Source organism: Gigantopelta aegis, chromosome 3 (genome assembly GCF_016097555.1).
Source record: "Gigantopelta aegis isolate Gae_Host chromosome 3, Gae_host_genome, whole genome shotgun sequence".
In the NCBI taxonomy this organism is placed as follows: domain Eukaryota; kingdom Metazoa; phylum Mollusca; class Gastropoda; order Neomphalida; family Peltospiridae; genus Gigantopelta; species Gigantopelta aegis.
In genome coordinates this window covers 7,365,667-7,379,193 of record NC_054701.1, presented here as the reverse complement: position 1 = coordinate 7,379,193, position 13,527 = coordinate 7,365,667, and the positions used below count along the sequence as shown (strand labels likewise).

The 13,527-nt window shown below is 34.7% G+C and overlaps 1 protein-coding gene across 1 annotated transcript in view; it reads left to right on the top strand.

Annotated features, from left to right (window-relative positions):
* LOC121367457 (glutamate receptor-interacting protein 1-like) overlaps positions 1-10,499 on the top strand; it is a 68,401-nt gene extending 57,902 nt beyond the window's left edge. The window contains exons 12-21 of the mRNA XM_041491637.1: positions 247-386; positions 805-882; positions 1,430-1,499; positions 1,938-2,083; positions 4,894-5,035; positions 5,789-5,931; positions 6,162-6,187; positions 7,174-7,327; positions 7,747-8,345; positions 9,589-10,499. Coding sequence (XP_041347571.1) covers positions 247-386; positions 805-882; positions 1,430-1,499; positions 1,938-2,083; positions 4,894-5,035; positions 5,789-5,931; positions 6,162-6,187; positions 7,174-7,327; positions 7,747-8,345; positions 9,589-9,801 — 1,711 coding nt within the window. The 3' untranslated portion in view covers positions 9,802-10,499. The remainder of the gene's footprint in view (positions 1-246; positions 387-804; positions 883-1,429; positions 1,500-1,937; positions 2,084-4,893; positions 5,036-5,788; positions 5,932-6,161; positions 6,188-7,173; positions 7,328-7,746; positions 8,346-9,588) is intronic.
* Positions 10,500-13,527: the final 3,028 nt, after the last annotated feature.

Below are 13,527 nucleotides of genomic sequence, written 5' to 3'. Positions count from 1 at the left end.
TGAACCTTAATTGGATATAAGCATGAAAATAAGTTGAAATCAAATAAAATGTCATATCATGGGTACCTGACCATAATATAGAAAACACACAACTTTATTAAAACTTTGGCTGTGTTTGTATTTTGCATTAGTAAAGTCCAGTTTGTCCTCCCCTAAGACTATTACTGTCTTAATTCTGTTACTACTAATATATTATGTTGACTGTACATGTTGCAGCTGTTCAAAATCTTGTGATTGTTTTGCTAGGTGTGGTGTGGTACAAGAAGGCGACCGTATTCTGACAATCAACGGTGTGGATCTGGAGGATAAAACTCTGGAGGAAGTTAACCAGCTTCTGAGAGACTCACGCCCTCGCTGTATGATGGAGATCGAGTTCGATGTGGCCGGTAATCACAATCTTTAATGTTTACAGAGATAAATAAAAACAAATCCTGTGTTTTGTGCAGAACTTTACAGATTTTAATGATAACTGAAAACTGCTCCTGTCTTTTGATAGACAAAAAATCAGAATAGTGTCCCTACTTTTAAAAATCCTGCAGAAATTTCCCGATCTTTGTCCATGGTAATTCGCATAATAATGTATTTAATTTTTTATAAATATCTCAATGTTACTAAATTTAATATTTTTTGTTGTTGGGGTTTTTCAGTAATGAATGTTAAATCATTTTAATTTTTTGAGGTCAGGCTGAATAATTTGAATTCTCTTGATATATAGCTTTATTTAATTTTTAAAAATATGTTTCTTGTTTGGTGGTTGTTTTTTTTGTTTTTTGTAATTTATTTAATAATGTTATGTGTTTTCAGAATCAGTAACACCAAGCTCTGGAACCTACGTTGTGAGAATACCCAAGAAAAATGGAGGTCTTGGCATGACAATCATTGGTAAGCTTATTGCTTGGAAGCCAAAGGTAAACAGTATTGAACATGGAATAAATTATTTGTACTTTGTTTTTCCAATATTGTGTTCTTACTTCATTTCTATGATGAAATTTAAAGAGTAGAGTAGATAAAGAATTGGGTTATATATAGAAAATGAGTCTGTACTTGATTGTAAATGAAGATGTTTTGAGTCACAAGTTTTATACTATACTAAAATGTCAAAAATCATTATAATTGTTAAATCTTTGGCATCATTGATATGCAAATAATGTTGGATGTTTCTTCTTGCCCACTGAAACCAATACTTCATTACTTGTAGAATTAAAGAGAGTTATGTTCTCTCTGTTATATCTGTGGTAAAAATACATTTAAAAGATCATTGCTGCTAATAAAATAATAGCTGATTTTTTTATCGAGAGTGTTTTAAACCATGTGTCTTAATTACAATGTTTTCGACCCTAATAGATCCTAATTAAAAGTATTAGCTTGGTTTCTTCTCATGTTTAGATAGATTGAAATGTATCAGTCCTAATTATTGTGTTTTTTTCAGCTTCTACCCATCGTAAACACGGAGATCCTTTGATTATAACGGGAGTTAGGAAAGGAAGTGTAGCTTACAGGTCATTATAAAACATTTTTTATACATATTCTTTATATTTGACCGATATTGTGTAGAATCGATTACTTTCAATGAACTTGTAGCATTTTTTTTCCCAATGATTGATACACCAAAGGTTCCAGTTTCCGAGGTTTATCCTTTTTCTTTCTCATAAGATGTACTTAGAGATACCGCTGACACCAGGATGATCAGAAACACATTCAATTAGCCAAATTTGACAATTGTAAGCAGTGTTAAATTTGGCAATAAAAAGGTTACTTTATACTGCCTAATAACTATAGTTCTTCCCACGGGGAACGCCTTTTTTAATACTATAGAATTTACTACAAGTTATTTATTTCTGAGACGATTGTTTTTTAAATTGCCCACAACAATAGGTTTTTTTGTTTATAGATAATAGTTTGTGTTCAAGTGTGTCTGTGTGTCTGTATTGTTCTAGGTGTGGCTCAGTTCAGCCCGGTGATAAACTTTTAGCAGTGAATGACATCCGGATGGACAACTGTTCTATAGAGGATGCCACCCACCTGCTCGAGTCGTCCGACGAGATCATCAAGTTGAAGCTTCGCAGGGAAGACCCGTACTCGGGTTTGTGATACTGTAGTTTTTCACCTTTCCCTTGTGTACAGTAGAGCCAATGTACCAGAGTTGAAAATTAGCAGTCGCCCAGTTGCCCGTGGTGACCGTTATTATCTATGGGAGACTGAGAATTTTACAAAGGTAGTCTGTTGGGAAACCATTGATGTTAGGGTCTGGCGAGTAGGGTACCAGTTGAAAAAGAAAGACACTGGAACTGAATCGAATGTGACAAAACACACCGCGTCTGTGTTGACGCAAACTACTGATCTGGCAGTAGAAGACATGGAGCATGCTCTATATTTTGACAGCGCCAGACTCGGTTTCTGTGGCTTTGGGTCAGGTCTTTCTAAAAATAGAGCTTGAAACTTATTGAAGACACTGGATATATTTTTAAAATTTGGAAATCGTTGGCTTATTGAAATGGACTGGAACAAAATCAAAATCTATTTTGTAGTTTTAACTCACACTAACGTGAGCACAGGCACACATATAACAATAACAATGTCATTTTCCATTACAACAGGGCTTATTCCAAAGGTCAGTTAATTGATTGTCATTGTCGGTATTGTTTTAAGTTAATCCATTTGCATGAAATAAGAACATACACCAAGACTTGCATGATTGCATAACCGTCTACATATTACAGTAATAAACAATAAGTATGTTTTTTATGCTTTATAATATGATAACTAAGTTTATTATATAACATTTAGTGAAATATCTTAAAATATCAGTGAAATAAAAGTGTTATCAGTCACTCAGTGATGATAACACATTTTAGAGTGAAAATTTCACTATTTCACTCTAAAATGTGTTATCGTCACTGTAGAAAGTGTTATCTTCACAGTAAGAAAGCTATTTTGCTGCTGGCATTTTAAAAAATAAAGGTAAATTGCCAAAAGTTACATAGAAAATTTTATGTTTTTTGTCAAATATGATTTATATCTCATCTCGTGAAGTGTGCAATTATATCACACGTGTCATGCAAGCGCAACTTGTGAGATATGATTGCAAACTTCACTTTATGAGATATAAATCATATTTGACAAAAAAACATGAAATATCCTCTATACATCGTATATTTTGGTAAAATGTGTTTTTGTTTTTTTACAGATTTATTTTTCTTTCAATAATTATTTTATTAGTAGCCTACTAATGTATTATTTACAATATCCAAATTAAACGCAAACATGTGCATGTTTCGTCTGTAGAAGGACAGCCACTCCCGAGGAACTGCTTTACTGGAGAGTTTACCCCCTCTTGCATTGCCACAAAGTTTATTTCATCCCTCTTGCATTGCTACAAAGAGGACTGCCATCCCAGACTAGTTTTATATAATACAGCACACGCAGTTCTACCTTTATTCTCTTAGTTATGCATTATTGTTTACTTCAGAGACAATGCAAGTCAAGCTGCATACCTTGGCTGTTCTAGCATTTTGTCTACACCCTTGTATTAAAAATGAGATTTAATCTGTATAATTTAATGGTAATTTGTAAAGAAACATTTTTATTTATACTGGATTTCTTTTTTCAAAACGTTATTTGAGTTGGTGTTAGTTTAAAACTTAAGAACATGTTTTTATATGAATATTAACTTTATTCATTATGAAGTTACATGCCAATTCATTGGTTTCCTTTTGAAGTAAACAGACTATATATGGTGGGCACATGGTTATTATTCAACAAAGATCATTCTGATTTTGATTTTGGCTTTGCCGTTAAATTTCAATGTGATAATTGGAGGGCTAGTTAAATTTGAGAAGGGCCAGTAAGATTTTTCTTCAACTGGCCCTACTGGCGACCATGGTTTTCATGTTAATTTTCAACCCTGGTGCACTACAACTGGCATATCAAAGGTTGTGGTATGTTCTGTCCTGTCTGTGGGATGGTGTATGTAAAGGATCCCTTGCTACTAATGGAAAAAATGTAGCGGGTTTCCTCTCTAAGACTATATATCAAAATTACCAAATATTTGACATCCAGTAGCTGATGATTAATGAATCAATGTGCTCTGGTGGTGTCGTTAAAGAAAACAAACGTTTTGTTTGTTTACAGTAGTTTGATCAGTATTTACCGGTTAGTGATAAAACCTTCTGTAAGCAGTAATATGTTCTAGGAATAAAATATTCTGGTTGCAATATGTAGTTTCATTGCTGCTGAAATACTTGATTCAAACACCAGGGTTATGTTTAGTTTTAGACTTAAAACAAGCATTCTGAGAGTACTACTAAATCAAGAGCCATAACTCTGTCAAAAATGGGCAAATTCTCATGAAAGTTGAATGTGATTTGTGACTACATGATGACAGCTATACACATAATTTCAGCTCAATATCTAGAGGTTTATAAAAACTGTCTGTAAAACCATATGTGGGACAGACAGACAGACAGATGGAGACAGAACCTATAGTCCCCTCTAACTGGACTGGTAGGGCCGTAATAAACATTCTCGAGTATTTGTTTCTTTGGATGTAATGTGGCAGAACATACACCAGGTGGAATCGGTATACCGTAACACATACACTTAGTCACCAGAATAAATAGTTTTTAAATTTGGTAACAAAAAATATTTTAATTTACATAATTATTATATGTGTTCAGATGTCATACTATTCATTCAATAAATATATCTTCATAGGTAAAGCAAACCACATTAGTGCACTGAATATATTGTACCCAGAACTGAACTTTCACAGTAGCATTCTAAATTTAACAACAATGCTTTTTCATTGGATATATTAGTTTTGTTAAGTAATTTTAATATGTTCAGTAATATATGAATATCTGATTCATGTTTTTGTTTTTGTCCTGTTTCTAGAGGATGGCCATGACGAGTCTATCACCTACACTGTGGAACTTCAGCGGTTTGGTGGGCCACTAGGAATAACCATCACTGGCACAGAAGACCCGCTTGATCCAATTGTTATATCGGCTCTCATTGAGGGAGGACTGGCAGAGAAGTTAGTAGCTTTCCTGTTATTTTAAACATTGTGATAATGATAATAAACACTTTTTTGTTTTTTTATCATGACCTTGAAGACTTAGGAAAACCTCTTCATGACCATAAATACATTATCTTTTTTTTTTTTCTTCTTCTTTTTTTTAATAATCCCAGTGCCCTTTTCTCTGCTTTGAATTCCATGTTATTTCCTCCTGATCTGGCAGCTCCCCCTATCTTTCAACTTCTTACGCTATCCACCTCCTTGTGGCTATTCAGTGGTAGAGTGTTGCCCAGTGGTAAAGTGCTCGCTTGATACATTGTCAGTCTGAAATTGGGCTATTTCTCTTTCCTGTCAGTATATCAAAGGCCGTGGTATGTGCTATCCTGTCTGTGGGATGGTGCATATAAACGATCCCTTGCTACTAATGGAAAAATATAGTGGGTTTTCTCTCTAAAACTAGATTTCAGAATTATCAAACGTTTGATATCCAATAGCTAATTATTAATAAAATCAATCTAGTAGTGTCATTAAACAATACAAACTTCAACTTGTGGCTATCCAAGGGACAAATATGCAATTTCTCATCACAGGCATGTGCTTGTTGTATTGTTTAGGTTTTTAAACAAAAATAAAAAATTCTTTTTTTTTGTCAAGTTTACCTGTCAGTATTACCAAATGTCTGACATCCAGTAGCCAATGATTAAGGAATCGGTGTGCTCTAGTGGTGACATTAAACCAAATAAAGGTTTTGGTATTCGTTGTTTTTTTCAGAACTGGAGCAATCCATGTAGGTGACAATCTGCTTGCTATTAACGGCAAGATGACGAGGGGCAAGCGACTTTCAGAGGCCATTCGGATGTTACAAACAGCTGGAGACATTGTCGTGCTCAAGATTGCAAGACCATTGACTCAAAGTGTGTATCAAAACCTTTTATATAGGTGGTTCTTCTGTATAATTACGTAGATATTGAGCTACATGTATATCAGTTACATATATGTTGCTGTTTGTAAATTATACTTCATTTTTATGTATAGAAATGTCATGTTACAACAAGATTATTTGTAATAATTTGATTAGCCTTTTTTAAATGTTTAAACTATAAAATTTCTGAATGATTAATCAGGTTTTGTTTTCACTTTTCAGCATCAAAGCAAAAGCTAGCTCATTCAGTAAGTACTCAACTCTCAGTGGTAAAGCACTCTCCTGATACACGGTCAGTCTGGGATCGATCCCTGCTGGTGGGTACATTAGGCTATTTTTCATTCCAGTCATTGCACTACGACTTGTATATTGAAGACCATGATATGTGCTATCCTGTCTGGGATGGTGCATGTAAAAGATCTCTTGCTACTAATGGAAAAATGTAGCAGGTTTCCTCTAAGACTATATGTCAAACATTACCAAATGTATGACATCCAATAGCCGATGATTAATAAATAGATATGCTCTAGAGGTGTCGTTAAACAAAACAAATATTAACTTTGGCTTTTTTATGTATTACATCAAACACAAAGTGTATTTATGTTAATTTTCATCTGTTTATATATTTTTTGGGGTGATAAAATTATTGATTAACTAAATTTCTATTTCTAAAAATAAGATCATAAACCAGTTGACACATTTACAAGCAGAGGCAACTCCCGTGTTATTAATGTTTGAGATACCAATCACCAATATATATCTTAGAGCCAAATCAAAATTTATAAATTTTACCACCTGTATCCTTTTTTGCAGACACTGCTTCATATAGGCTTATCAAACATCTGTTTTTAAAACATGTTTTACAGATCTGTTTTTAAAACATGTTTTGCAGACACTGCTTCATATAGGCTTATCAAACATCTGTTTTTAAAACATGTTTTGCAGACACTGCTTCATATAGGCTTATCAAACATCTGTTTTTAAAACATGTTTTACAGACACTGCTTCATATAGGCTTATCAAACATCTGTTTTTAAAACATGTTTTACAGACACTGCTTCATATAGGCTTATCAAACATCTGTTTTTAAAACATTTTTTACAGACACTGCTTCATATAGGCTTATCAAACATCTGTTTTTAAAACATTTTTTACAGACTGCTAATAAATGGCTGTTTGTGAACATCACACATTTTTCTTAATATCAAGTTGTTGTTTTTTCGGGTTTTTTCAGTATGATGATGACACAAGTAAACGTTCCACACCAATCCCGAGTGTTGACAGTGCACTTGAATCATGGGATAGCTCTGGGCAGGATATTGGCAACAGTAACCCAAATGGCCATGCCCTTGTTGTTGCTATTCCTCAAAGAAGACCAAAGAAACTGGGTAATTCTAGTATGTGTGTATATGCTTGGGGAAGTCTTGCGCTTGATCTCAAAGAGTTGGATTTTCTTTTTCTATATTGTATCTCCTCTCATTCAATGTTACACTGATTTTTATTTATGATTCTTGCTTGATTTACATCTTGAAAAGCTGAGCAATTCAAAATGAGTTGGGTTTTTTAAAATAATTAATTCCCCATTTTGTGTGTGACTTTCTCTGTCTGTTTCGATCTCTGTCACAGTCGCTCTCTCTCTCTCTTTTTCACTGACTCTCACTGTCACTCTCTCTGTTCCAAGCATTAACATTGGACACAAAATAGCTAGTTTAAAATGTGTTGAATTCTGGTTTTAAAACAAAATTTGTGTTTATATTAAAAATGCTTGCTCTATCTACCTTAGTAGCACATATCTCTGTATGTTTAGATTCCACAAGACGAGTGTCGGGTCATTCTGCCCTGGACATGGAGGGTAGTGGTGAAGGAATGGCCGACATGCAGCTGTCGGAAGACGACTGGGGCAACGACTCCCACAGCAGTGACAGCTACAGCAGCAACGGCGACGCCGACGAGTGGATGCAGACTCTGAAAGACTTCGAGAAAGGATCTGGTTCGGAAATGCTTCGCCAAATCGGCCTGACTCTACGTGAACGGAGCACCGCCAGTCTGGACCGACGATCCCGGACCTCTGACGATACGGACAGAGTGAGAAGACGGAAGTTTCACAGAATGGACCGAGATGATGTGTCACAGGACTCCATGGATAGCTACCAACCGCGGAATGGCAAGTCATGCTCCAAAGACTCCCTGGCAAACTCCAAGACCATACAGGAGCACATGCAGACTATTTTCACCCCAACGCCGATCCAGCTGCATCGCGTGGTGGTTACGAAACATTCGGCTGTGGAAGATTTTGGTTTCAGTTTGTCAGACGGGATGTATGAGAAGGGAGTGTTTATCAGTGCTATCAGACCGAACAGTCCCGCTCACAGAGCAGGTTTAAAGTCATATGATAGGATTTTACAGGTACGTGAAACTCGCTTGGAAATCAATGAACACTTCGCTGACTCCTCCCGATGACCTAATGGTTCTTGTTCATTCATCCCTTTCCACGTGATTCATATACCAAAACCATGGTCTATGGTTTCCTTTATATGTGTAGGTGCATATTAAAAAAAAATCTTGGTAGGAATAGTCCATGATGCTGCAGCAGATATCCTCTGTTGTACTCTTAGTACAAGTATTGAAGTAACCAATGAAGACCTATAGTTCCATATGTGCTGAGCTGTGGTTAAAGAAAAATCCTTTTCATTTCTTTAAATCCTCAAATTGGTTGATATTTTTCAAATAAAAAAAGCCTTTGTGACAAATCTCTAAATACAAAATAAAATTAGTTACCTGATCATATTGTGGCATAAAAAAAATCAACTACATATTGTTAATTACTGTTTGTAAATATCAGGTATTGTGTGTGTCTTTTATTATACCATATATGTATATAATCTGTATCATTGCCAATATATTAATAGAGAATTAATTATTATTTTTTTAATAATATGGCATAACCCATTCATTTTCTTTTGTACTTAATCTGACCTCAAACAATGGTATATTCCCCTAGGATAGTAGTCTAGTCCAAACATCCCAACAGCCAATGGGATGGCTATAATCTTCCAGTGAGTTCTCTGCCTCCTGTCCGGTCACATGACTAAAGCTTCCTCCTTCTCCTTCGCTGGTTTGGTTTGAACTCATTGGAGGATTCCCAGGGGAATATGCCAGTGTTTGAGGTTAGGTTAATAAAGTTTGTTTTGTTTAATGACACCACTGGAGCACATTGATTTATTAATCATCGGCTGTTGGATGTCAGACATTTGGTAATTTTGACATATAGTCTTAGAGAGGAAACCTGCTACATTTTTCCATTAGTAGCAAATGATCTTTTATATGCACCATCACATAAACAGGGTAGCACATACCACGGCCTTTGATATACCAGTCGTGGTGCACTGACTGGAACGAGAAACAACCCAATGGGCCCACCGACGGGGATTGATCTATACTTTAAAGAGACAATGGTCCAAGTTTTCTCCAGATAAGCAAGTTTTCATTTGTCAGAGGCGACTATAAGTGTCTGGTAATTCTAGTGTTTTAGTGGCTCACAAGACGTGTGTAACAGAAAATGTATTGGGATCAGTGGGTTTAATATAATTTTACTATGTTTTTATTATCTGTACAAACTATAAATTAAATTGATTGCTCCCTGTTTCAGGTGAACAAGGTGAGGACGCGAGACTTCGACTGCTGTCTGACGATTCCGCTCATCGCTGAGGCAGGAAATAAACTGAGACTGGTCATCTGTAGGAACCCACTGCTGCGAGCCAGTCGGGCAACTCGCGAGTCTTGTCTCATGGACACGGAACACAGTCAGATAGACCCATCACAGATAACACAGGCTAGTGACCAATCCGTAAAAACTGTTTGAAATGGACAATTGTCAAATAGACCCATCAGAAATAACACAAACCTGTGGTCAGTCTGAGAAAACTGCTTAACATGGATAATAGTCTTCAAAATGGATTGCTCAGAAATAACACAAACCTGTGACCTGTCAGTGAAAACGGTTTGAAATGGACAATAGTCTTAAAAATGGTTCCATCAGAAATAAAACAAACCAGTGACCTGTCAGTGAAAACGGTTTGAAATGGACAATAGTCTTAAAAATGGTTCCATCAGAAATAACAGGCTAGTGACCACTCTGTAAAAACTGTTTGCAATGGACCACAGTCAATAGAAGACCCATCAGAAATACACAAACCTGTTTGAAACGGACATTGGTCTCGAAAATGGATTGCTCAGAAATAACACAAACCTGTGACCTGTTTGTGAAAACTGTTTGAAAAGGTCAGTAGTCAAATGGATTTATCAGAAATAACATAGACTAGTGACTTGTCTGTGAAAACTGTGAAACATGGGCTAGCAAGTAATTACATAGTCATTCATGACATTGGTGAATACTTTCAAAGACATGGACAGTCGTCATATAATGTTTTTCGCTAGTGAAAACTAAACATTATTTCTACATGTTTAATTGTTAGGAATTGTTTTAAGGAATTACAGGTATGTAAAACATTGTCATTCACAATCAGTTCACAAAATAAATAAGACATTATGTAGTTACAATGTAGTATTGTGTTCCGTTGGTGAAAATTGCGTAAGATGTTGCCATGTGATCATCAATGAAAGTGTCTGAAGACATTGTTGTGTGGCCAGTCAGATTACTAAGACATTATATTAATAAGTCATTACAGTGTTTTTCAAGTGACACTAAAAATCTAAGTCATTACTGCCAAATGTTGAATCACTGAAAACTTTGTAAGTCATTACCTTCTAATCAACTGGTGAAAATAGTCAGTCATGTAATTTATTCATACACATTAAATTATTGCCACTGTGTTCATTAAATGCTGGTAATTTCTGTTCTGTGGATAGTTTTAGAAACAAAAATAGCAACCACTATTTCAAGTACACATCTGTTGTACATACTATTCAGTGCTCAATTTGTATTTACCTGGAAGTAGCTATATCTATATGCAGATTGCTTCTTGTTGTAAAAGAAAATATAAATCTTTGAAAAACAATCCACATGAGACAAAGTTGTTATGAGCAGACACCTACAGATAGAGCCGTCTAATTTTTTAAAAAGTGAAACAAATAAAAATCTTAAGCATTACCAAGCTCGAATTTCATTTTGTCGGGTGGTGAGCATCTTTGGTTTTCAAACTTTAATCTTGAAGCAAAATGCCTGACACCTTAGTGGTATAGGGGCATGTGATAATACTCTAAGTCTTGAAGCAAAAGCTAGAAATTGAGAAGCAATTCTAAAACATCGATATTGATGTAAATTCTATAGCTGTATAAAGCAAAGCTGCTTATGAACCCAGTTATCAGAAAGCATATTGTGTATTGTGACTCTTGTTTCCAATTAATTTCAAGCCTTGCTTTATTTTATATAAAATGTTATTTGTTTTTGGTAACCTTTTTAACAAAAAATTTCACATCTCTCATGACAACTTGTTGAGCAGAATAGATATTACTGATGAAGCTTGGGCCTAATACATTAAACCAGTGATAGAAATAAGCAGAATTTTTCACTAGTCCACCAGACAAACAAATCTAGAAATCGACTTGTCCGACAATATGTTCACTTGCCAAATAAATAGTTTGTTTTATTTAAGTACAAGGACGATGTTTTTCAATGCTCAAAATGAAACTTGATTGAACATTTTTGCTTGTCCACTGAACAACCACCAAGGTACATTTCGTTTTCCGAGCAGATTTTCACTTGTCAGGACAAACGGACAACTACTTATTTTAAACACTGCATTAAACTCCCACAACTATGCAGAAAGACTTGCATGGACGATGTGATGTTTAAGTGAGCTTAAAAGAGCTTAAGAGAGCTTTGTCAGTTTAGTCCCCAGTTAGTAACCGGTACATTTCCTTGCTTTTTATATTGTGAAAAAAAAGAGCTAAAAAAATATTTTGTACATTTGTATATTTTAAAGATGTGTGTACATTTCTTGGCTGTAAATACTTAGGTTGTGAATATTAGTTGGCTGTAAAATTGCATATAATAATATCGTTTTTCAAAGTCTTCCCTTTTGTATTTGGTGCTATATTTTAATTATGTGGTTGTCGATCATCAGAGCTTAGGTTTGACTGTGGGTGGATTTTACAAAGCCTGTTCTTGTCTTACATACATGTAACTACATGTACATACATTTACAAATCTTAATCACCTGCCTTTAAGAAAAACAGTGTTGAGTACGTCGTTAAATAAAACATTTCCTTTAAGAAAAACAGTGTTGAGTATGTCGTTAAATAAAACATTTCCTTTAAGAAAAACAGGTTTTGTAAATTTGGCCCTGTTAGATCATATTTTTAGTAAGCAGTATGTGATGACTAATTTCATGCACATATTTTATTTTTTCAAATATATAAGTTTGGTATATATGAGATTAAATTAATTTTGTTTAGTGTAGAATGTTAGGTTGACACTGATAAGAATTCTGAATGTTTATTCAGAAAGAGAAAATATTTGCTCAAAAAGATACATTTTCATATGATAGATTGGTTATTTAGGACCTGCTATAAAGGGCACCTTGTATCAAAACCCCCTGTCTTTAAAGGAAGGGGTCAGGATGTAGCCATATGGTAAAGTGCTGCTTGATGCACCATCAGTTTAGCATCGATCTCCTTCGGTGAGCCTACTGGGCTACTTCTCATTCCATCCAGTGCTCCACAACTGGCATAATAAAGGCCATGGTGTGTACTATCATATCTGTGGGATGCTGCATATAAAAGATACCTTACTGCTAATTGATCAGGAAGGGTAGCCAATTGCCTGGCAGCATCAGGTTTCTTCTTTTATTATATGTCCAATGCCATATAACCATAATTAAAATGTGTTGAGTATGTCATTAAATTTAAAGGAAGTGACTATTTAAAGACAACTCAACACATTTTTATTGATCACTTAGACATTTGGCCTCTAGTGTGAGTGAATAAATCTGTTGCCACCACACATACTTAAATAGCAGTAAGTGATACTTTATGGTGTGTTTTAACACAGACAGGTAACATATACTTCTACCAAGGCAGCCATTGAAATAAGTCAAGACTGGTCATTCAGGTTACCATGTCAAGAAAATCTAGAACAATACTTTGTTCTCTACATAATCTTATTAAACAAAAACACCACCACCTAAATTTTGTTACGAGTTAAATTGTGTGTTACTATATACTTGCATCATCAGTACAATGAGAACAATGATATGAATGAATTTCATAAAGCATCGGTGTGTCTTGGAAGGGATTATATACATGTAGTAGTAATAATGAAAATACTAATGTCATAAGAAGGCCTGTATATTGTGGTAACCTTTGTGTGTATTAAAGTCATCAGTCTTGTGAACATTTTAGACCAGTTTTGACAATCTTATTTTTCAAATTAAATTTATAATGATATATATATATTAAATTATTTATTTTTTCTTTGGTTGTTCAATACATGTATAATATAACAACCATGTGTCTTTTATTTAAACTGTGTTTATCAACCACTTGTCTAAATGACATCTTGTATAAAAACCATCTGAATTTTACAAATTGATATAAATTAATCTGACAAGTCACCTGCTTCCAAAGA